The sequence below is a fragment of the Anomaloglossus baeobatrachus genome, chromosome 11 (assembly GCF_048569485.1).
Source record: "Anomaloglossus baeobatrachus isolate aAnoBae1 chromosome 11, aAnoBae1.hap1, whole genome shotgun sequence".
NCBI lineage: Eukaryota > Metazoa > Chordata > Amphibia > Anura > Aromobatidae > Anomaloglossus > Anomaloglossus baeobatrachus.
In genome coordinates this window covers 168,232,240-168,255,664 of record NC_134363.1, presented here as the reverse complement: position 1 = coordinate 168,255,664, position 23,425 = coordinate 168,232,240, and the positions used below count along the sequence as shown (strand labels likewise).

The 23,425-nt window shown below is 44.9% G+C and overlaps 1 protein-coding gene across 1 annotated transcript in view; it reads right to left on the bottom strand.

The window, feature by feature from the left end:
* LOC142257056 (indolethylamine N-methyltransferase-like) overlaps positions 1 to 23,060 on the bottom strand; it is a 37,733-nt gene extending 14,673 nt beyond the window's left edge. Inside the window, exons 1-3 of the mRNA XM_075329111.1 lie at positions 22,709 to 23,060; positions 19,043 to 19,250; positions 9,462 to 9,667 (exon numbers count right to left, since the gene is read on the bottom strand). Of these exons, the coding sequence (XP_075185226.1) occupies positions 9,462 to 9,667; positions 19,043 to 19,250; positions 22,709 to 22,859 (565 nt within the window). The 5' untranslated portion in view covers positions 22,860 to 23,060. The remainder of the gene's footprint in view (positions 1 to 9,461; positions 9,668 to 19,042; positions 19,251 to 22,708) is intronic.
* Between the last annotated feature and the right edge of the window lie 365 nt (positions 23,061 to 23,425).

Below are 23,425 nucleotides of genomic sequence, written 5' to 3'. Positions count from 1 at the left end.
AGTCCGAGGCCAGGTGGTAAGGTCAGGCGGGATCCGGAACCTGCTGAGCGATGGGACGGGTCACCAAACGGAGCCAGGGACTGGAGACTGGCGGAGCTGCAGAGGTGGTGGAACATCCGCCGAAGTCACCGTCAGGGTATGGGAATGAGCGTGGTTCGGAGCGGCTGGCGTGGCAGGACAGGCTCTACGAGACAGGACAGGGTTAATGCAGGCAAAGCACAAGGCAAAGCAATAGGGGACCTGAACACTAGCTTGCTAAACACGTAGAACAGGCCCCGCCCACCAGGAAAGTGAATCTTAATATACCCTGTACCTGTCTATGCAATTTCCTGTTTCTAGGTGCTGGCCCTTTAAGAGAGGGTCAGTGACCGCGCGCGCGCCCTAATGCGCATGCGCGAGGCCCGGGTGCCAGAAGCCAGAGGAGGGAGCGGTGAGTAGGAAGCAGGAGAGCCGGGCTGAGGCCGAGTTGCCGACGGACGCCGGGAGCGGGGACCGGGCTGCCTGGGGACCGCAGGCGATGGAGCAGGAAGGCTGTGGAGCGGGGGACCGGGAAGCCTGGCACGGGAGCGGCGGAGCGCGACCTGAGAGCGGGGAAGCGTGGCAGGGGAGCCGGTAAGCAAGGCAGAGAGGCCGGAGAGCATGGCAGGGGAGCCGGGGAGCCTAGCAGGAGAGCCGGGGAGCGTGACACATGCGCACCAAAACAAACACCAAGGGGGCTAGAAGAAGGTGCACCGAAGGTAATTGAGGTAAGGAGAAGGTAACTAAACAACAGGGTAACTTCCACACCAAACAACAGAAGACAGCAGCACGGGCAGCAGAAAGTGATGACCCCCGATTACAACCTGCACTGCCCTCACCGACCATATACCTGTCGCCAAGCTGGAATACCTGGGGCCCTGTCTTACCAAGACAAAAGGGCCCTAAGTAAAGATGGAGAGTATGAGCGTTAAGTCAAAACCACTAACACTAAAGGAAGACACAAGGGAGCAATACAGGGGAAACACAACTGCAATTATCAGAGCCCTGGTAGATAGCAAAAGACTAAAGGCCGCATTGCACGCAACGACATTGCTAACGAGATGTCGTTGGGGTCACGGAATTCGTGACGCACATCCGGCCCCGTTAGCGACGTCGTTGCGTGTGAAACGCAGGAACGACTGTTAACGATCAAAATTACTCACCTTATCGTTGATCGTTGAGGCGTTGTTCCTTTCCCGAATATCGTTGCTGTTGCAGGTTGTTCATCGTTCATGCGGCAGCACACATCGCTATGTGTGACACCGCAGGAACGAGGAACTATCTCATACCTGCGGCTGCCGGCATTGCGGAAGGAAGGAGGTGGGCGGGATATTCCGCCTGCTCATCTCCGCCCCTCCACTTCTATTGGACGGCTGCCGTGTGATGTCACTGTGACGCCGCACGAACCGCCCCCGTAGAAAGGAGGCGGTTCGCCGGCCACAGCGACGTCGCAGGGAAGGTAAGTCTGTGTGACAGGTGTAAGCAATGTTGTGCGCCACGGGCAGCGATTTGCCCGCGACGCACAACCGACGGGAGCGGGTACGCTCGCTAGCGATATCGGTACTGATATCGCAGCGTGTAAAGTGCCCTTAACACTTATCTGAGCAGCAGCAACCACAGGAGTCTCTGGAGCATCAGAAGACAACCTCTCCAGAGCTCAGCACGGAACAAACTATAAACTGCACCCAAACCACTCCAAGATGAGGTTAATAAAGGAAGTCAGAGGATAGCAACTTAGAGACAGGATAACAATTCTCATAGACTAAGAGTAACAAGTCATAGAGTCCACTAGCTGCAGAAACAAGGAACTGTCAGATAAAAATATGTGCTGCCAATCTCTGTGATCTTCTAGCATTCATTGCATCTGGATTCTCAGCTGGCCATGATACATCCGTGACACCACCTCTGCCCTAATGTCTGTGGTCAGATGAACTAATACTATAAAACATGGGAGCTTTTGGAACATTTTGGAAATTGATTTGTAAACATACATATTGTTTTTAACACGAGTTTGTAGATTTGCTTTTTTACTGTAATGGAATCTTATCTTGTTTTGTTTTTCAGAACCACAGAAGTAGAGAGAAAAAACTATTTTACGATATTGTGAATTGAACTTAAGTATTTTTTTTCATATTTGTTTTTAAAATTGCATCAATATATTTTGTTTGCGAGGTAAGATCTTATGCAAACATCAGTATTTTATGGTTAGTTGTCATAAGCCAAAATCAAAGAATGACTTCAAAACAAAGAACAGGTCGGATTCTTTAATTTTTCTCTGTAAGTTCAACTTTTAATTTTAGTTTACAAATATGGATGCAAAAAAAAAAAAATCAACCAAATACTGACATGTGAATAAGGCTTGACACTGATTTCACATTGATATGTCAATCTGATGTGTGGTTGCCCAACGCACAATCTTACAAATCAGCCCAATGCTCTTTTTGGAAAAGGAAATTCAGACTGTGAAATGGTTATAACAATTTTGTACGTAATAACATATTATAAGTTTATTTTCTTGTGGGGAGCACCTGATTGTGGCAGGTTTATGGTGAAATGATGTTCTTTCCACTTCAATATTGTGGCCCCAACACTGCTCACTGGAACCTTATGTAGTTGTCCCACAGAGTTGTGCACAAACTTCCCCGACTGTTATGGCGGCGGCGGACTCTGTTCAGATTGCAGATTCTGACACTCTGCCCGATGGTTCCTCTGGTGTCTGAAATCAACACAAGCAGACTCGGGTGTCAATCTGTTGTGTGTTTTTAGTGCTTTTTAGGTTCCTTTGATCACATGTGGTGGGGAAACCAATCACATCTGCTCCCATTCTATTTATGCTGGATAAAATCTTCTACCCATGCCAGCTATAGTTTTTTCTGTTTGGTCTGTGAGCTTTTTTGTTCCAGACTTTATGGTGAAAGTGTTGATTTTTGCTTGGTGCACTCGTGGACTTTACTCTTGTTGTCTTGTTGCTTCGTTCCTGCTCTTGTTTTCCTCCTAATCTTTTATTGTCTAATACCTCTGTGCGTGCTGAATTGCAGAGTTTGGCTTTACCCTGTCTGTCTGTTTCTGTGGGTTTCATCTCACTCTTGTCCCGTCCCCTTTAGTGTCAATTACAGTGCCCTGTCTAGTGTCAGCCATGGTGCTCCCTCTTGTGTGATCCACAGTACCCCCTTTTATGTCAGTCACAGTGCCCTCTCCATTGTCAGTCACAATGCCTCCTCTACTGTAAGCCACTGTATCCCCTTTAGTGTCAATTACATTGCCCCCTCCATTGTCAGTCACAGTGTTTCCTTTACTGTAAGCCACTGTGTCCCCTTTAGTGTCAATTACAGAGCTCTCTAGGGTCAGCCACAGTGCCTCCTCTAGAGTTGGCCACAGTACCTCCACTAGTGTCAGCCAGAGTGCCCCCTCTAGTGTCAGCTACTGTGCCCACTTTTTGTGTCTGCCATAATGCTCTCTACTGTCAGCCAGCGTGTCAGCCCTCTAGTGTCAGCAAGTGTGCCCCCTTTAGTGTCAAAGAGGAGGTGCCGAGCCCGGAGAATGGAGACACCCATCTGACCTATCTGCACCATACCGACCGTTTAGGTGAGTACTATAAAGTCATTTGTATGTTCTACACAGTGTCCTGGGCTCTTATATACAGCATGTTAGAATGCTGTATATAAGAGCTCACTGGTGGTGGCCGCAGCTTGTAGTCACCACGGCTGGTGACAGGTTCCCTTTAACCTTGAGTGGAGCTTATTTAATTCCATCTGGTGGTGAAGGGGTTAAGGTTCATCTCCATCTTGCAGTGATCTAACAGGTAGTTGTAATCTCAGCTGCAGCCACTCCCTTCTGCTATAAATATCTGCACCTCACTCCTTCCTATGGCGGCTATAGCTCATACCTATGCTGTCCACTTGGAAAGAGACTGTCTCAGGAGAAAGCTGAGGTGTCACTTCAGTTACAACTGAGAAATTCCTGCTGTTGTGTGTTTCCCCACCTGTTTGTCTTTCCTACCTTATTACAGTGGCGAGACTGGTATCTTGCTGACCCTCATTAGTCAGGGTGAGTTCAGGGCCAGCGAGGACCTAGGCACGTGATCGGCGTATGGGGGAAAGAACCCATCTAGGGACTTTAGGGAGTGCAGTGATAAGCCTCAGATGAATATTAGGAATTGACCCAGCTCCCCTTTCCCTAGAACAGGGCTGTAGAGCTTGCATTGATTGTACCAAAGTATATATATATATATATATATATATATATATATATATATATATATATATATATATATACATATATATATATATATATATATATATACATATATATATATATATATATATATATATATATATATATATATATACGGTATATACAGTGCCTACAAGTAGTATTCAACCCCTGCAGATTTAGCAGGTTTACACATTCGGAATTAACTTGGCATTGTGACATTTGGACTGTAGATCAGCCTGGAAGTGTGAAATGCAGCAAAAAAGAATGTTATTTCTTTTTTTTTTTTTTTTTTTTAAATTGTGAAAAGTTTATTCAGAGGGTCATTTATTATTCAACCCCTCAAACCACCAGAATTCTGTTTGGTTCCCCTAAAGTATTAAGAAGTATTTCAGGCACAAAGAACAATGAGCTTCACATGTTTGGATTAATTATCTCTTTTTCCAGCCTTTTTTGACTAATTAAGACCCTCCCCAAACTTGTGAACAGCACTCATACTTGGTCAACATGGGAAAGACAAAGGAGCATTCCAAGGCCATCAGAGACAAGATCGTGGAGGGTCACAAGGCTGGCAAGGGGTACAAAACCCTTTCCAAGGAGTTGGGCCTACCTGTCTCCACTGTTGGGAGCATCATCCGGAAGTGGAAGGCTTATGGAACTACTGTTAGCCTTCCACGGCCTGGACAGCCTTTGAAAGTTTCCACCCGTGCCAAGGCCAGGCTTGTTCGAAGAGTCAAGGCTAACCCAAGGACAACAAGGAAGGAGCTCCGGGAAGATCTCATGGAAGGAGCTCAAGATTAAAGTCCACATGAGACACCCAAAGAACCTAGATAACTTGGAGAAGATCTGCATGGAGGAGTGGGCCAAGATAACTCCAGAGACCTGTGCCGGCCTGATCAGGTCTTATAAAAGACGATTATTAGCTGTAATTGCAAACAAGGTTTATTCCACAAAATATTAAACCTAGGGGTTGAATAATAATTGACCCACACTTTTATGTTGAAAATGTATTAAAATTTAACTGAGCAACATAACTTGTTGGTTTGTAAGATTTATGCTTCTGTTAATAAATCCTGCTCTTGTTTGAAGTTTGCAGGCTCTAACTTATTTGCATCTTATCAAACCTGCTAAATCTGCAGGGGGTTGAATACTACTTGTAGGCACTGTATATATATATATATATATATATATATATATATATATATGTGTTGAATCAGGTGTGTACATACTATATGTTCATTGTGAAAGTGCCCAATAATCAGCCTAGTAGCGAAAGCAGCGTCGGCTCGTCCATCAATCGTTAATCAATTGAGTATTGTCCTGATGATTGGAGGCAGCAAAGCGATTTTTCCTTGACAAATTGGTGGCAGCGGTGGGATATCTGCGTTATCTCCCAGCTGTTCCCTGGAAACCCATATTTCCTAATAAAATATTGATTTATTCTAATAGGGAGCTTGTTGCAATTTCATGGTGCCTATGGTTGGGGAAGAAAGGATCTGATGAAAGGTTAATCTACACGTTTTTTGTTTGAGTATATCTATTAGACAGCGAAGGCATAGCAAAAACATCAACATAAAATATTGATATCATGTATAAAAAAGCATGGCACAACAATAGAAGTCCCTTTCTCCATGAAAAACGATCATCCCATCAATATATCAGACTTTTTACATAAAACTTAAAGGTACATTAACTTGAGGCAGTCATACAATAGTGTAGTGCACCCTAAAGCTATGTTCACTTAGTTTTTTGAAGAGTTTATTGGAGGTAATCAGCTGCAAAATCCTCCTCAAAACTTAAAGAGGTTGTCCCCTGCTTTTATATTGATGGTGTCACATTGTACTATGGGATGTCCTGAAGCAGTACAGCGCAAACTCCACTAGAAGGCAGCAGAGTGGTAATAGATCCAAGTAACCCTACACTAATATCAGACCAGGAGTAGTACAGGGAAGCCACCACAAGGTGGCAGTAGAATAGTCAGAGAGCCGGGTCGGTAACCAGAGGTCAAACAAAGTACAAGGGGAAAAACCAAACTCAGCGTCAGAAGCAAGCCAAGGGGTCAGGATGCGGTCGGTCACGGAGATATCAGAGGAAAGAGACAGAACCAAGTCGGGGACGGAGCATACATCAAGTATTGGGAAGTCAGAATACACAAAGGTATAAGGTAGGAGGGACGGGGCCAGGAGCGGGCTGACAGACACGGGTCAGGAAGTCAGGGGAACGCAGTAGGATGGATCAGAGAACTAACCAGAGCCAGCTACACACGCTGTAGGCATAGACTATAGCTGGCGCTGCACAAGGGTTGCAGCACCAAGGTATAGCATGCCGGAAGTAGGAATGAGGCAGATAGAGGTTAACCCCTGATATGATCAGTCCAGAGCTGGAACCATGCCAAGGCAGATTCCATCCTGGATCATAACAGATGGCCTATCCTTAGAAGAGGTCATCAATGTCTGATCCGCCGGGGTCCGACATCCGTACCCCCACCGATCAGCTGCTCTTGTTCCCGGCGGCGGCAAAAGGCAGCCGGAAATGCTTAGTTCTGGAGCTGCCCCGTGTTATGATAGTGGCTGCAGCCGGGTACTGTAGATCCTCCTCCCATTCAATGGAAGGTGGATGTACAGTACCTGGCCGCGGCCACTATCAGAAGACAGAGCAGCTCCGTAACTGAGCATTTCCGAATGCCTGCTGCCGCCACCGTGACCGAAAGAGCATCTGATTGGTGGGGGTGACGGGTGTGGACCCCGGCTAATCAGACATTGATTACCTCTCCTAAGGATAGACCATCAATGTAAAAGTAGTCGACTACCCCTTTTATTCACAACTGCTTGGTAAACCCTTCCTATTCATTTCAATGTAAAATCTACTTTGCTGTTCTTATAAGGAGTTTTTTTTTCCTAAAAAGCTTTTAAAAAAGAATTACCGTATTTTTTGGATTATAAAACGTACTTCTCCTCACAAAAAATTGAGAGGAAAGTGAGGGGTGTGTCTTATAATCTGAATGTAGCTTACCAGGGTAGTGGAGAGGGGTCGCAAGAGGCCGGGGGAATGCTGCAGTGGCTGTACAGAGGCTGCGGTAGCTGGGCTGGTGCTGCGGCGGCTGGTGCGGGGTCTGTGGCGGCTGGTGCTGGGATGGCTGTGCGGTGTCAGCAGCTACTGTACGTTGTCTGCATGTGGTCTCCGTTGGCTGGTGCTGGGGCTGCTGTGTGGCTTTACTGGCACTGCAGGTCGGGCAGTGAGGACTTCAAATAATGCAGCCCGGAGTCAGCGCGTGTGCAGATGGAGCTCTCGGCTCAAGCTCTCATTTGAGCAAGCGCCAACTCTGGCCCATTGATCTCCCTCCAGCGGACTTCAGGAAAATGGCGCCCAGAGGTGGCGCTTCCGCAGATGAGATCTCGGGTTGCCATTGAGCCTAGAGCTCAATCTGTGCTGACTCCAGGCGCCATTTCTTTGAAGACCTCACCTTTCGCAGGAGCAGCCGCCGCAGCCCAAGCACGGCAGAACCAGTCTACACCACAGCCCGAGCCCCAGTCTCCGCCGCAGCTCCAGTCTCCGCCGCAGCCCCAGCCTCCACCGCAGTCCCAGCACAGCCTCCTCCACCACTGTCACTTCCCCCTCTGGTAAGACACCACCGGATTACCTTTTCTTGCTCTGAACTTGGAGTGCGTCTTATAATCCGGTGCATCTTATAAAACGGAAAAATACAGTAGTTGAAAAAAAAAGTTCAAGTAACTTTACGCGTTTCGACCATATTACACGGTCTTAGTCAATGACTAAGACCGTGTAATACGGTCGAAACGCGTCGATAGTCATTTTTCCCCTGCCTAGGGGTTGTCTAAACCTACCTTTCACATGTGTGTGTGACGCCCTGGCAAAGCCAGGTTGTCACAGAAAGAGTTAATCCTCCTTGGTAACCTGATCCCACACCGGTGCAGCAGGACAAACCACAGCCCCAGTGTAAGAGAAAAGCAGAGCAGAGGGGAGGGGCTGGAGCAGAGTGTGTGGAGAGACAGACAGAAGAGGAGTCTGGAGTTGTAGCTCCCAGGCTGATAGCAAAGCGTGCTCCGAAAGGGCCGGGACAGGCTGTAGTGAGGAAGGGGCCAGAGGTAGCCGGGCAGGGTAGTGGCCCGACGGTACCTAGGGTGACCCGGATCACTGCAGGGAAGTGGATTCCCCGTTCCCGGCTGAGGAGAAAGAGGAAGAGAGTGGAGAGAAAGGCACCTGGCTGCAGGGAAAGAACAGGAGCTGCTGCACCGTGTGTGGGACACTAACACCCCCGTACCGAAGGCTGCGGACACCGGCAATTCCTAATTTACCAGTGACTCTGTGTGAAATACTTGTGAGTACGCTCGTGCCCTCGGGCACCGCACCGCAGCACTGCGCCCTGCTCCCTGCTTATCCCCGAACGGGCCCCGGGACCAACTGCCCCCTACCCACGGAGGGGTTAACATCCAAAGCTGCATCCCAACACCGTTCCCGGGAGTCCTGCACCTTCATCGCAGCGGTGGTGTCCACCATCACCACAACCCGTGGGTGGCGTCACGGACAATCTCCCTTACCAATCCCCTTTTTACTGTGGAGCCTAGGATCACAGACCGGGTCACGCCACCGTGATACCCACAGAAGTGACCTCGTGGCCAGGATCTGAGTACCCCCTGGTCCTCGGGCGACACATGTGCACATAGAATAAACCATATGGAATTTTATATTGAAGAGTGCCTTCTTTCCTGCGTTGGAGCTCATCTTACAGGAAAATAAAAACTCCTTCAAAACCATCCCCAAAAATGAGCGTTTCCTGAAGCAATTTTTTCTTGAAAAACCTCTGTGGACAAAACTTTAGTGTGCATTTCACTCTATTGGCTGTAATACAGTTCTGCATGGAAGGAATCTAGCTTACGACAAGGATTGGATCAGATTCTATGGTGCATGATCCAGTCTTGTTTTTGGCTCCAGATAGATATATTGCATCCGGACGTATCATACAACTGCCTGAATGAGGATTTACTATTTCTGTGGTTTACGAGCATGGACGCAGAAAAAGCTGTCATTGTCAGTGATGTCCTTCCCTGATTTATCAGAACGTGGTATCACCTTTACTTTGATCACTTCATACTCGGCCTCTGTAAATGCTTTTTCCACCTCATCCTTAGTAAAGGACAAGCAGGAAAACCATTTATCCCCAACATGGTAGAAGGTGCAGTTCAGAACCCCCTGGATTACAATGTGACCACCTGGTTTAAGTAGCTCCTTTAATTTTTTCAGCGCATTGGTGAAGCATTCCAGGTCTTTACAGGCGGCTTCTAAGCAGAGGCAGCTAATCAGGCAGTCGGCTTCTGGCATGGGCACAGGGCCATATGGCTTCTCCGCAACAGCATCGCACTTCAACACTTTGGTTACTTTTCTCCTTAGCGTTTCTTCCTTTTTTTCCCAATTGTCTCTGTTAAAAAAATTAAGACAAATATTTAGATTTTATTTTTTTAAATAATTAATTCGTCAAATTCAGCAAAAAAAAGGTCGACAAAATTAAGACCGAACATATAGGTTATTATTATTATTATTATTATTATTATTATTTATTTATAGAGCATCACTGATCCCATGGTGCTGTACAAGAGAAGGGGTTACATACAATTCAGATATAGTAAACAAATTAACAATGATACACTGGTACAGAGGGGAGAGGACCCTGGCCTTTGGGGCTTACATTCTACAGGATGTTGGGGAAGGAGACAGTAGTACAGAAGGTTGGAGACAGTAGGACAGAAGGTTGTAGACAGTAGGACAGGGGGTTGGAGACAGTACGACAGGAGGTTGGGGATAGTGCGACAGGGGGTTGGAGACAGTGCGACAGGGGGTTGGAGACAGTGCGACAGGAGGTTAGAGACAGTGCGACAGGAGGTTAGAGACAGTGCAACAGGGGGTTGGAGACAGTGCAACGGGGGTTGGAGACAGTGTGACAGGAGGTTGGAGACAGTGTGACAGGGGGTTGGAGACAGTGCGACAGGGGGTTGGAGATAGTATGACAGGTGAAAGCATGATATGTCGATCAGGTAGGGAAGATACGTGAGATGATGGAAAGATAGGTTTATGGACAATCCTTTTTTTATGTTAGAAGTGTCTTTCAAAATTAACAGAGAATCCTGGATTCTCCACTGGATCTCCAGTGATTTGATATAATCTGGGGTGAATTTTGGCAGCAAGAGTTCAATCTTCCTGCAGTGCACCCGCAGGAGAAAGTATGTATTACTTGCTGTCCATTAAAACAAATGGGCTGACTGCGTAGTGCTGGGTCCTCCAGAAATACAGATATTTTTTTATGTGGCTAGGGGCGTAACGACCGCGGTCATAGAGGTCGCTACTGTGACTGGGCCTGGGGGTTCAGAGACCCGCTGGGCCCAGCCCCTGATTCAGATGGATATGTGTCCGCGGGCATGCATCCAGCTGAAATACATCGCAGTACAGAGAACTGTTGGGTCCCTGCAATACGATGTGCCGGCCACCAATTAAGGCCATGAATATTCATTGCTTTCCATGCACACAATCCTGGGCATGGGGAGCAGAGAATATGCTGACAGCTGCCAGTGCTGTAAGTGGCCGCCAGTGGCGTAACTAGAGTTTGATGGGCCCCAGTGCAAAGTTTGGACCTGCCCCCCCCCCTCCACGTACACCGACACTTGGGGTTCGGGACAATGACACTGACACTCAGAGTACGGGATAATGACGCTGACACTTGGCTCTTACCCTCAGCACCCAGCTTTCCTATGTTCTGATATCCATCTTGTCCTCGGCACCCAGCTTCCCCATGCTCTGCTATACATCTTTCCCTCAGCACTCAGCTTTCCCATATCAGAGCATGGGAAAGCTGGGTGCTGAGAGATGTATATCAGAGCATGGGAAAGCTGGGTGCTGAGAGATGTACAGCAGAGCATGGGAAAGCTGGGTGCTGAGGGAAAGAGCCCTTTTCCCTCAGCACAAAACGTTCCCATCCTCTGCTTGTATCTTTGTCCCCCCTTGTATATAGTTCTCCAAATACAATAATGGCCCCACATAGTCTTCCATATAGTAGAAAGGGTACCACATAACCCTTCATATATTAGAATGCAGCTACATAGTCCTCCATGTATTATAATGCATTTCCCATAGTTCTCCATATATTATAATTCACCCCATAGTCCTCGATGTAGAAAGTAGCACTCATAGCCCTCCAATTATTATAATGAATTTCCCATATTTCCCATTGTATTATAATTCACTCCATAGTTCTCCATATATTAGAATGCACCCCATATTACTTCATATATTGTACTGCACCACATAGTCCTCCATGTTTTATAATGCACCCCCATAGTCCACATATAAGGTAGCCTTCATAATCCTCCATATATTATATTGTAGCCCCCATAGTCCTATATTTATTATAAAGCCCCATATTGTGTTATGCAGCCCCATACTCCTCCATGTAAAATGCACCCATATAGTCCATGTATAAGGTGTCCGTCATGTTGTATAATGCAGCCCCATAGACCTCCATGTATAATGCAGCCAGCCCCCCATTCTCCATGTATAATGCAGGCAGCCCCCCATGCTCCATGTATAATGCAGGCTGCTCCCCATGCTCCATGTATAATGCAGGCAGCCCCCCATGCTCCATGTTTAATGCAGCCAGACCCGCATGCTCCATGTATATATCAGGTTGAGGTGACTATATACCAGGATGAGGTGACTATATACCAGGATAAGGTGACTATATACCAGGATAAGATGACTATATATCAGAATGAGGTGATTATATACCAGGATAAGGTGACTATATATCAGAATGAGGTGATTATATACCAGGATGAGGTCACTATATACCAGAATGAGGGGACAATATATCAGGATGAGGTGACTATATATCAGGATGACGTGATATTATATCAGGATGAGGTGATTATATACCAGGATGAGGTGACTATACCAGGATAAGGTGACTATATACCAGGATGAGGTGACTATATACCAGAATGAGGGGACTATATATCAGGATGAGGTGACTATATATCAGGATGAGGTGACTATACACCAGGATGAGGTGACTATATTCAAGGATAGGGCGCTATACACCAGGATGGGGGGGTGTTATGATCCGGAACCATGGAAGACCACCACAAATCATTGGTAAAAGGTGACAAAAGCATTGGCAACTAATCTGGCCGCCATCCCCTTACTAACCATCAACACTAGAAGTAGCCGAGGGGTGAACTAACATCCTGTGCACCGCGAACCCAGCCGGAGAACTAGCTATCCTAAAGGAAGGAAAAATGAATAACTCTCTGCCTCAGAAAATAGACAAGAATAGCAAGCCCCCCACATTCAAAGACTGCAGTGATATAGGAAAACACAATACACAGATAGATGATAGGATTTGCAAAAGGTGAGGCCCCCACTGACTAAAATAGGAAAGGACAGGAAAGGGGCTGATGGTGGCCAGAGAAAAACCCTGCAAAATTCCAAATTCCTGATAGTACAAAAAAGGCCCTCAGATCGCACGATCTGCACTCCGTCTTATACCAGGCGCTCTTGTCATACCAATGAACAGAAAACAAGAATCATTACAAATTCAAAAAGCCACAAACACATGGACTTAAAGGAGCTATACTCCAAACATAACTGCAGGGAGTTTCCCAGCTAAGCAACTGAGAGGGAAAATCCCTGCAAGCAAATAAACTGAAAACAACCACAGCAAATGACAAACTCAGATAAGAGTAAAAGAACCAAACAACAAATAAAGAGCAAAGCACTTTTCTGGGGTAGATGTGGTGCGGAGCAGAATGAAGCAGGCTGGTGAACAAAGAACAACTGACATCCGGCATAGCCTGCTATCAAACCAGGATTTAAATAAGCAGAGAGTTAGCAATGGAAACGCCCATTGCTCAACACACCTGGTCTATGTCCAAACCATTCCTGGCCACAAGAGGGAGCCTCCCAGCAGCCAAAGCATAACTGACATTCACAACAGGGGGGGCTTTATACCAGGATGGGGCTATATATTAGGATAGAAATATGCTTGGGACATATATTAGGATGGGGCTATATACCAGGATGGGGACATCATGGGGCCATAAAACCATGATGGGAGCATATATACCAGGATGGGTCCATGATGGAAACATATATACCAGAATGAGGCCATGATGGGGCCATATATACCAGGATGGGGCCATATATACCAGATGATATCCATGATGGGGTCATACCCCAGGATGGGGCCATGATGTGGACATATTTACGTGGATGGGGGACATATTTACCAGGAAGTGGCCCAGGATGGCGGACATTACTACACAATGAAGGGGAGGGGGGGGCAACTTGTATGTATTAATAGGATTTAGAATGCTACAATGTCCCATACATTTAATGAACATATGGGGTGCAGGGCCCAGGTTCAAACTCTGCACCGGGGCCCATCAGATTCTAGTTATGCCACTGGATGCAGCTTTCTACTTTGGCTTTTTGATGAGGCTCAAAAATGTTGGACCCTTTATTACATTTGCGGTATTTCAAATAGGTTTCCATGTATGCTAGAGAGGCCATTTCTGCTGGAAGATTCAACAAGTTTCTACTTAGATCTTAACTACTTATTATTTACAACTTTTTACTAATATGCAGCTTTAAAATATTACAATTTCCACTTTTTTTTCAACCCTATATACATACAGTACAGCCCAAAAGTTTGGACACACTTTCTCATTCAAAGAGTTTTCTTTATTTTCATGACTCTGAAAATTGTAGATTCACATTGAAGGCATCAAAACTATGAATTAACACATGTGAAATGAAATACTTAACAAAAAAGTGTGAAACAACTGAAAATATGTCTTATATTCTAAGTTCTTCAAAGTAGCCACCTTTTGCTTTGATTACTGCTTTGCACACTCTTGGCATTCTCTTGATGAGCTTCAAGAGGTAGTCACCGGAAATGGTTTTCACTTCACAGGTGTGCCCTGTCAGGCTTAATAAGTGGGATTTCTTGTCTTATAAATGGGGTTGGGACCATCAGTTGTGTTGTGCAGAAGTCTGGTGGATACACAGCTGATAGTCCTACTGAATAGACTGTTAGAATTTGTATTATGGCTAGAAAAAAGCAGCTAATAAAAATGAGTGGCCATCATTACTTTAAGAAGTGAAGGTCAGTCAGTCCGAAAAATTGGGAAAACTTTGAAAGTGTCCCCAAGTGCAGTGGCCAAAACCATCAAATGCTACAAAGAAACTGGCTCACATGAGGACCGACCCAGGAAAGGAAGACCAAGAGTCACCTCTGCTGCTGAGGATAAGTTTATCCGAGTCACCAGCCTCCTAGCTCAGATTAGAGACCAGGTCAATGCCACACAGAGTTCTAGCAGCAGACACATCTCTAGAACAACTGTTAAGAGGAGACTTTGTGCAGCAGGCCTTCATGGTAAAATAGCTGCTAGGAAACCACTGCTAAGGACAGACAAAAAGCAGAAGAGACTTGTTTGGGCTAAAAAACACAAGGAATGGACATTAGACCAGTGGAAATCTGTGCTTTGGTCTGATGAATCTAAATTTGAGATCTTTGGATCCAACCACCGTGTCTTTGTGCGATGCAGAAAAGGTGAACGGATGGACTCTTCCCACCGTGAAGCATGGAGGAGGAGGTGTGATGGTGTGGGGGGGCTTTGGTCGTGACACTGTTGGGGATTTATTCAAAATTGAAGGCATACAGAACCAGCATGGCTACCACAGCATCTTGCAGCTACGTGCTATTCCATCCGGTTTGCGTTTAGTTGGACGTGTACTACGGGACCAGAGGATCACACTGCGTTTGGCTACATGGAGTCTGGATGTTAGCTGTTAGCATACTACAGATATAATACTAACCTGCGGTCCGAGGAGGAACTCCGATACTAATATCCAGCTTAATACTGGGGTTGTGCAGGGGCGCACAACCCTTTAAGGTGAGCAATATAATAAGAAAATTTCATTAATTCTCACTGGTGCTTTTTTATTTTGCACCCCTATTTTCTCATTTTGTTTTGTATTTGACTAAGGAGAGTGATGGGGTGCTACACCAGATGACCTGGCCTCCACAGTCACCAGACCTGAACCCAATTGAGATTGTTTGGGGGTGAGCTGGACCGCAGAGTGAAGGCAAAAGGGCGAACAAGTGCTAAGCATCTCTGGGAACTCCTTCAAGACTGTTGGAAAACCATTTCCGGTGACTACCTCTTGAAGCTCATCAAGAAAATGCCAAGAGTGTGCAAAGCAGTAATCAAAGCAAAAAGTGGCTACTTTGAAGAACCTAGAATATAAGACATATTTTCAGTTGTTCCACACTTTTTTGTTAAGTATTTCATTCCACATGTGTTAATTCATAGTTTTGATGCCTTCAATGTGAATCTACAATTTTCAGAGTCATGAAAATAAAGAAAACTCTTTGAAGGAGAAGGTGTGTCCAAACATTTGCTCAGTACTGTGTGTGTATATATATATATATATATATATATATATATATATACATACAGTGCCGGCCAAAAGTATTGGCACCCCTGCAATTCTGTCAGATAATACTCAGTTTCTTCCTGAAAATGATTGCAATCACAAATTATTTAGTATTACCGTATTATCTTCATTTAATTTGCCTTCAATGAAAAAAAAAAAAAATTGTCATAAAGCCAAATTGGATATAATTCCACACCAAACATAAAAAAGGGGGTGGACAAAAGTATTGGCACTGCTTGAAAAATCATGTGATGCTTCTGTAATTTGTGTAATAACAGCCCCTGTAACTTACCTGTGGCACCTAACAGGTGTTGGAATAATAAATCACACTTGCAGCCAGTTCACATGGATTAAAGTTGACTCAACCTCTGTCCTGTGTCCTTGTGTGCACCACATTGAGCATGGAGAAAGGAAAGAAGACCAAAGAACTGTCTGAAAACTTGAGAATCCAAATTGTGAGGAAGCATGAGCAATCTCAAGGCTACAAGTCCATCTCCAAAGACCTGAAAGTTCCTGTGTTTACGGTGTGCATTGTCATCAAGAAGTGTAAAGCCCATGGCACTGTAGCTAACCTCCCGAGATGTGGAAGGAAAAGAAAAATTGACGAGAGATTTCAACGCAAGATTGTGCGGATGGTGGATAAAGAACCTCGACCAACATCCAAACAAGTTCAAGCTGCCCTGCAGTCCGAGGGTACAACAGTGTCAACCCGTACTATCCGTCGGCGTCTGAATGAAAAGGGACTGTATGGTAGGATACCCAGGAAGACCCCACTTCTTATTCCGAGACATAAAAAAGCCAGGCTGGAGTTTGCCAAAACATACCTGAGAAAGCCTAAAACGTTTTGGAAGAATGTTCTCTGGTCAGATGAGACAAAAGTAGAGCTTTTTGGGAAAAGCCATCAACATAGACTTTACAGAAAAAAAAGAGGCATTCAAAGAAAAGAACATGGTCCCTACAGTCAAACATGGCGGAGGCTACCTGATGTTTTGGGGTTGCTTTGCTGCCTCTGGCACTGGACTGCGTGACCGTGTGCATGGCATTATGAAGTCTGAAGACTACCAACAAATTTTGCAGCATAATGTAGGGCCCAGGGTGAGAAAGCTGGGTCTCCCTCAGAGGTCATGGGTCTTCCAGCAGGACAATGACCCAAAACACACTTCAAAAAGCACTAGAAAATGGTTTGATAGAAAGCACTGGAGACTACTAAACTGGCCAGCAATGAGTCCAGACCTGAACCCCATAGAACACCTGTGGAAAGATCTCAAAATGGCAATTTGGACTAGGCGCCCTTGAAATCTCAGGGACCTGGAGCAGTTTGACAAAGAATGGTCTAAAATTCCTGCAGAGCATTGTAAGAAACTCATTGATGGTTACCGGAAGCGGTTGTTCGCAGTTATTTTGGCTAAAGGTTGTACAACCATGTATTAGGCTAAGGGTGCCAATACTTTTGTCTGGCCCATTTTTGGAGATTTGTGTGAAATGATCAATGATTTGATTTTTGTTTCATTCTCTTTTGTGTTTTTTCATTGCAAGCAAAATAAATAAAGATAATAATAACAAAGAATTTGTGATTGCATTCATTTTCAAGAGGAAACTGAGTATTATCTGACAGAATTGCAGGGGTGCTAATACTTTTGCCCAGCACTGTGTATATATATATATATATATATATATATATATACACTGTGTGCAGAATTATTAGGCAAATTAGTATTTTGGTCACATGATCATTTTTATACATGTTGTCCTACTCCAAGCTGTATAGGCTGAGAGCCAACTACCAATTAAGTAAATCCGGTGATGTGCATCTCTGTAATGAGGAGGGGTGCGGTGTAATGACATCCACACCCTATATAAGGGGTGCTTAATTATTAGTCAACTTCCTTTCCTTTGACAAAATGGGTCAGAAGAAAGATTTGACGGGCTCTGAAAAGTCCATATTGTGAGCTGTCTTGCAGAGGGATGCAGCAGTCTTGAAATTGCCAAACCTTTGAAGCGTGATCACCGAACAATCAAGCGTTTCATGGCAAATAGCCAACAGGGTCACAAGAAGCGTGTAGGGCAAAAAAAAGCGCAAAATAACTGCCCAGGAATTGAGGAAAAACAAGTGTGAAGCTGCCAAGATGCCATTTGCCACCAGTTTGGCCATATTTCAGAGCTGCAACGTTACTGGAGTATCAAAAAGCACAAGGTGTGCCATACTAAGTACATGGCCAAGGTAAGGAAGGCTGAAAACCACCACCTCTGACCAAGAAACAGAAGATAAAACCTCAAGACTGGGCCAAGAAATATCTTAAGACTGATTTTTCAAAGGTTTTATGGACTGATGAAATGAGAGTGACTCTTGATGGGCCAGATGGATGGGCCAGAAGCTAGATCAGTAAAGGGCAGAGAGCGCCACTCCGACTCAGACGCCAGCAAGGTGGAGGTGGGGACTGGTATGGGCTGGTATCAACAAAGATGACCTTGTGGGACCTTTTCGGGTTGAGGATGGAGTGAAGCTCAACTCCCAGACCTACTGCCAGTTTCTGGAAGACAACTTCTTCAAGCAGTGGTACAGGAAGAAATCGATATCGTTCAAGAAAAACATGATTTCCATGCAGGACAATGCTCCATCACATGCATCCAACTCCACAGCGTGGCTAGCCAGTAAAGGTCTAAAAGATGAAAAAATAATGACATGGCCCCCTTGTTCACCTGATCTGAACCCCATAGAGAACCTGTGGTCCCTCATAAAATGTAAGATCTACAGGGAGGGAAAACAGTACACCTCTGGGAGCAGTGTCTGGAGGCTGTGGTGGCTGCTGCACGCAATGCTGATCGTAAACAGATCAAGAAACTGACAGAATCTATGGATGGTCGGCTGCTGAGTGTCATCAGAAAGAAAGGGGGCTATATTGGTCACTAATTTTTTGGGGTTTTGTTTTTGCATGTCAGAAATGTTTATTTCTAAATTTTGTGACGTTATATTGGTTTACCTGGTGAAAATAAGTGAGAGGGGAATAGATTTGGTTTTTATTAAGTTGCCTAATAATTCTGCACAGTAATAGTTACCTGCACAAACAGATACTGTATCCTCCTAAGATAGCCAAATCTAAAGAACCCCACTCCAACTGCCAAAAATATTAAGCTTTGATATTTATGAGTCTTTTGGGTTGATTAAGAACATAGTTATTGATCAATAATAAAAAAATCCGCTAAAATACAACTTGCCTAATAATTCTGCACACGATGTGTAGTGTGTGTGTGTGTGTGTGTGTGTGTGTGTGTATATATACAAATTCTTTTTTTTTTCTCGATTTACCTGTTGCCTTCCAGTTCACAAACAAATTTAATAATATGAGTCCAGTCCAGGGCATCCGGGTCTTTTCTCAGCCACTTCTCCAATTGTTTTCGGTTTTGCTCAAGAAAATCAGAGGTTATTATATTGTTGAATGCCTCAGCAGCAGAGAGCAGATGGTAAATTGTGGGCCCGGCCCCAAAGTCGATGAGTGTGTCTCCATTCACACCACCTAAGGAATAAACATAGAACAAGCTTCGGTTTTGCAACTTGGAAACGACAAGGTTAATTTAGAACTGCAAGACTTTACTTAAGGCTACACGTTTATGGATAACACGTACCCGGTTCCAAGTAAAAAAATTAAAGAAATTAATATTATCAGAACAATTGTGTAATCATTTTACAATTGGCAGGGAGTATGTGTTTCTCAATTGCTTAGATTATAGCATGTTTATTACCTATCAGGTAACTTTTGATGGATTAAAGGGAACCTGTCACCAGTTTTTTCAGTATTGATCCAAAAGAATCCCCTTCTGCAGCTCTTGGGCTGCATTCTATGAAGGTCACCTTGTTCCTGACTCTCATTGCAGACCCCAGAAATAACTTTATAAAATCTGACCGCCATGTATGCAAATAACCTGTTCTTGTTGCATGGCCATGCTCTTTTTCGGCTCCTTTCCCCCCCTCCCACCTCTGTTTGCCGTCCTCCTTTGATGATTGACACATCTGATGGCTCCGTCATCATCCAGCTGGGCTGAATCTTGCACCTTCGCAGTTATTACGCAGGTGCACTTCGCTCTGCCCCATTGCGGGCAGAGCCAAAAATATAGGAGCCCGTGAGCTCTCTGCGCAGACGCGAGATTGTGAGCGAGCTCAAGCGCACCTATGTTTTTGGCTCTGCCCACAATGGGACAGAGCACAGTGCCCCTGCATGAGCCGGGAATGACTGCGCCGGCGCGAGAATCAGCTCAGGTACGTGGATGAAGACGAAGGCATCAAACGCATCAATCATCAAAGGAGGATGGCAAACAACGGGAGGAGGAGGGGATAGGAGCCGAAAAGAGCACACCCATCTGACCAGAACAGGTCATTTGCATAGTTATTTCTGGGGTCTGCAAGGGGAGTCAGGGAACGAGGTGCACCTTCATAGCATGCAGCCCAGGAGCTGCAGAAGGTGACACTTGTTGGTATATGCAACAGTTGTGGACTTGTTTGTGTGAAGGAAGACTTTATGGTAATCTGACAGTAGATGGCGATGTTGTGTTACTTTTCTCTCTCACCCTATTGTAAAGGTCCTTGTACTTCCTGTTGCCGCCTCCTTTTTGCAATGCTGAACCTCATGTTCTGAGAAGTAAAAGCCTGTTTATCCCATATAATCTGCTCAGTGAAGTTTCTTCTGTGGCTGGAAGCTAGAAGCTGTGCAACAATACATTTGGTTTAACACTCAAAAACCTGGTGACAGGTTCCCTTTAATATACAGTACAGACCAAACGTTTGGACACACCTTCTCATTCAAAGAGTTTTCTTTATTTTCATGACTCTGAAAATTGTAAATTCACATTGAAGGCATCAAAACTATGAATTAACACATGTGGAATGAAATACTTAACAAAAAAGTGTGAAACAACTGAAAATATGTCTTATAGTCTAGGCTCTTTAAAGTAGCCACCTTTTGCTTTGATTACTGCTTTGCACACTTTTGGCATTCTGTTGATGAGCTTCAAGAGGTAGTCCAAACTTTTGGTCTGTACTGTATGTGAGCAAATGTCCAAGTTTCTGTTTTAATGGAACTTCTTAAAAAAATAATTGATAAACTATTTGAATTGTATTGACTGATTTATTTATTTGGATAACAACCAATTCAATCCACACAGGCAAAGAAATAAAACAATAAATGTCCATAACTTCAGTTATGTGTAATGAGAAATGACACAGAGAAAAAGTAAGTGCAAAAAGCCACGAGAAGTAATGACACCAGCTGAACTCTATCAGTAATTGAAAAGAAATCCTACCACTTAGTGAAAAATTATATCAGCTGATTCAACTGCGGTGCCATACAAGAAACATCTCATAGTGGATAAAACCAGTGAGCTGTTTCAAAACCTTAGCAAACCATTGTTGCAATACATGCTGATGGCATTGTTTACATAATAATTCCTATTCTACTGAAAGTTCAGTAAGAATGGGGCTCTGGAACCCCATAAATGCACTCTGTGGCTCAGTCATTAATTAAATGAGCGGAAGTGCGCATGTTCGCTCTCTGCTCTATTCATTGTTTATGGGTATGCAAAGCACAGCTCTCAAAAATTTCCATCAGTACCATAGACAATGAATGGAGTTGAGACTGCATACAATTAGGTTTCTAGAGCCATGTTTTTGGGATTGCTAGGAGTCACAGTGGTTGAACTCAGCGATCAGCAATTTACACCCTGTCATGCTGGTGACTAGGATGTGACTGGATAGAGACCCCTATGCTGCCCATCAGACTATGTAGCACCCTGAGCTGACCCTCAACCCAGAAGTACACTCAATGGTAGTGAGGTGTGAGCCACCAACGGGTCCCTATCTCCTGTCCCCGGCCCTGATGTAACACCATCCACACCCACCATCCAAGTGACAGGCCGGGACAGTAGTCACAAAACCTCACCATCAAACACCACAGACAAGAGACAACAAAACTCATGCGCACCAAAACAAACACCAAGGGGGCTAGAAGAAGGTGCACCGAAGGTAATTGAGGTAAGGAGAAGGTAACTAAACAACAGAAGACAGCAGCACGGGCAGCAGCCGCTCTTTCACGCTCCAGAACAAGCTCCATAATTAATTCTGAATAACCGGCGCCCTCTGTTGGAAACAGGGTATTTATCCAATTTGGGAGTGGTTATCAGCGGAAACACCTGAGCAGAAGTAATAGTGAGCTTACTGCTGACAAAAAAACCTGACATTAACCCCATGTATTCCAAAAGTAAAAAACACATTTAGGCCCCTTTCAGACGTCTGTGTTTAATCAGGTACAAGCCACAGGCATCGGTATGGTCATACGTGTTTCACACATGTGACATCTGTGTTTGTATACAGTGCGTCATCAGTGTGACACGTACCGAAGAAAAGACGGGTCTTTGAAATAAAAAGATTTTCTATATTCACCTGTATCCAGCGCTGTTTTCACACGGGGACAGCATCGTGGGGACAGCATCACCGGTGACAGGTGAGTATCCAGCAAGCAGTGTATGTGCAGTGACTCCAGGAGGTCATTGAAGTTCACAATGAACTCTGATGACATCCTGATGACACCCCCACACTACAGTGGGTGTCACCACTGTGACTTCACGGGTTCATCAGAGTTCTTTGGGAACTTGGGTGACCTCCTGGACGTCACTGCACACACTGCTTGCTGGATACTCACCTGTCACCGGTGATGCTGTCCCTGCAATGCTGTCGATTCGGTGATGTCCCCGGTGGGGCTGTCGCCGATGCTGTCCCCGCGGTGCTCCTGCTTCCAGGTCCTCAGTGCAGTGAATAATCAATGAATATAATGAGCGGCGGTCAGAAGCGGGAGGCAGCAGAGCCGAAGAAAACAGCGCTGGAATAATTCTTTAAGCAAATGATTATTACAAAAAGGTTATGCACGTTTCACTTATATTTAATATCATAGAAAATAACTCTACATATTATATAATAGTTACTTACCTGGACCAAATGTTTCATGCAGATTCCGCAAAGCAAACTCTGTCCATTCTCCCAAAAAAATTCCTTTTCTGGGTGCATAGTATGTCTGGTAGTATGCAGAAGTGTTAAAATTATCCATATAGGTTTGTGGTTCGGAGAATGGAGTCTCCATGGTTCGCTGAAGGAGATGATCTGTTTCACCAGAATGTTGCTTGCAAGTGAGAGAAATGATCTGATTACTACATATGTGAACAGTTCAGGTTGACGTCATAATAAATTGTGAAACTGGTTTTATCTGATATCCAATGAAATTTTACCAGATAGTAAACACCCATGATAAAAAAGTACCGGGCAGATGCTTTACTCTCGTACTTTCTGCACTTTGCCATGGATTCTCATACAAAGCTTCCTCAGTTCATGCTGGACAATGGGAGTATAGACTGGTAAAAGCTGATGTGCCAATGTGAATACATCATGTTTTAAAGGGAACCTGTCACCAGATTTGTCCCTTATAAGCTGCGGCCACCACCAGTGAGCTCCTATATACAGTATTCTAGAATACTGTATATAAGAGTCCAGGCCTTTAATATACTCCCCTGGGGGGAGTCGCTGCTCTTGGGTCCGGTGCCTCCACTCCGCAGTAATCACCGTCCTCCTTCTTCTGAGCCCACATGTGGAAGACGCTTCCAGTGTCATCCACATCGGCCGGCGGTGAGGTCCTGTGCAGGCGCACTTTTA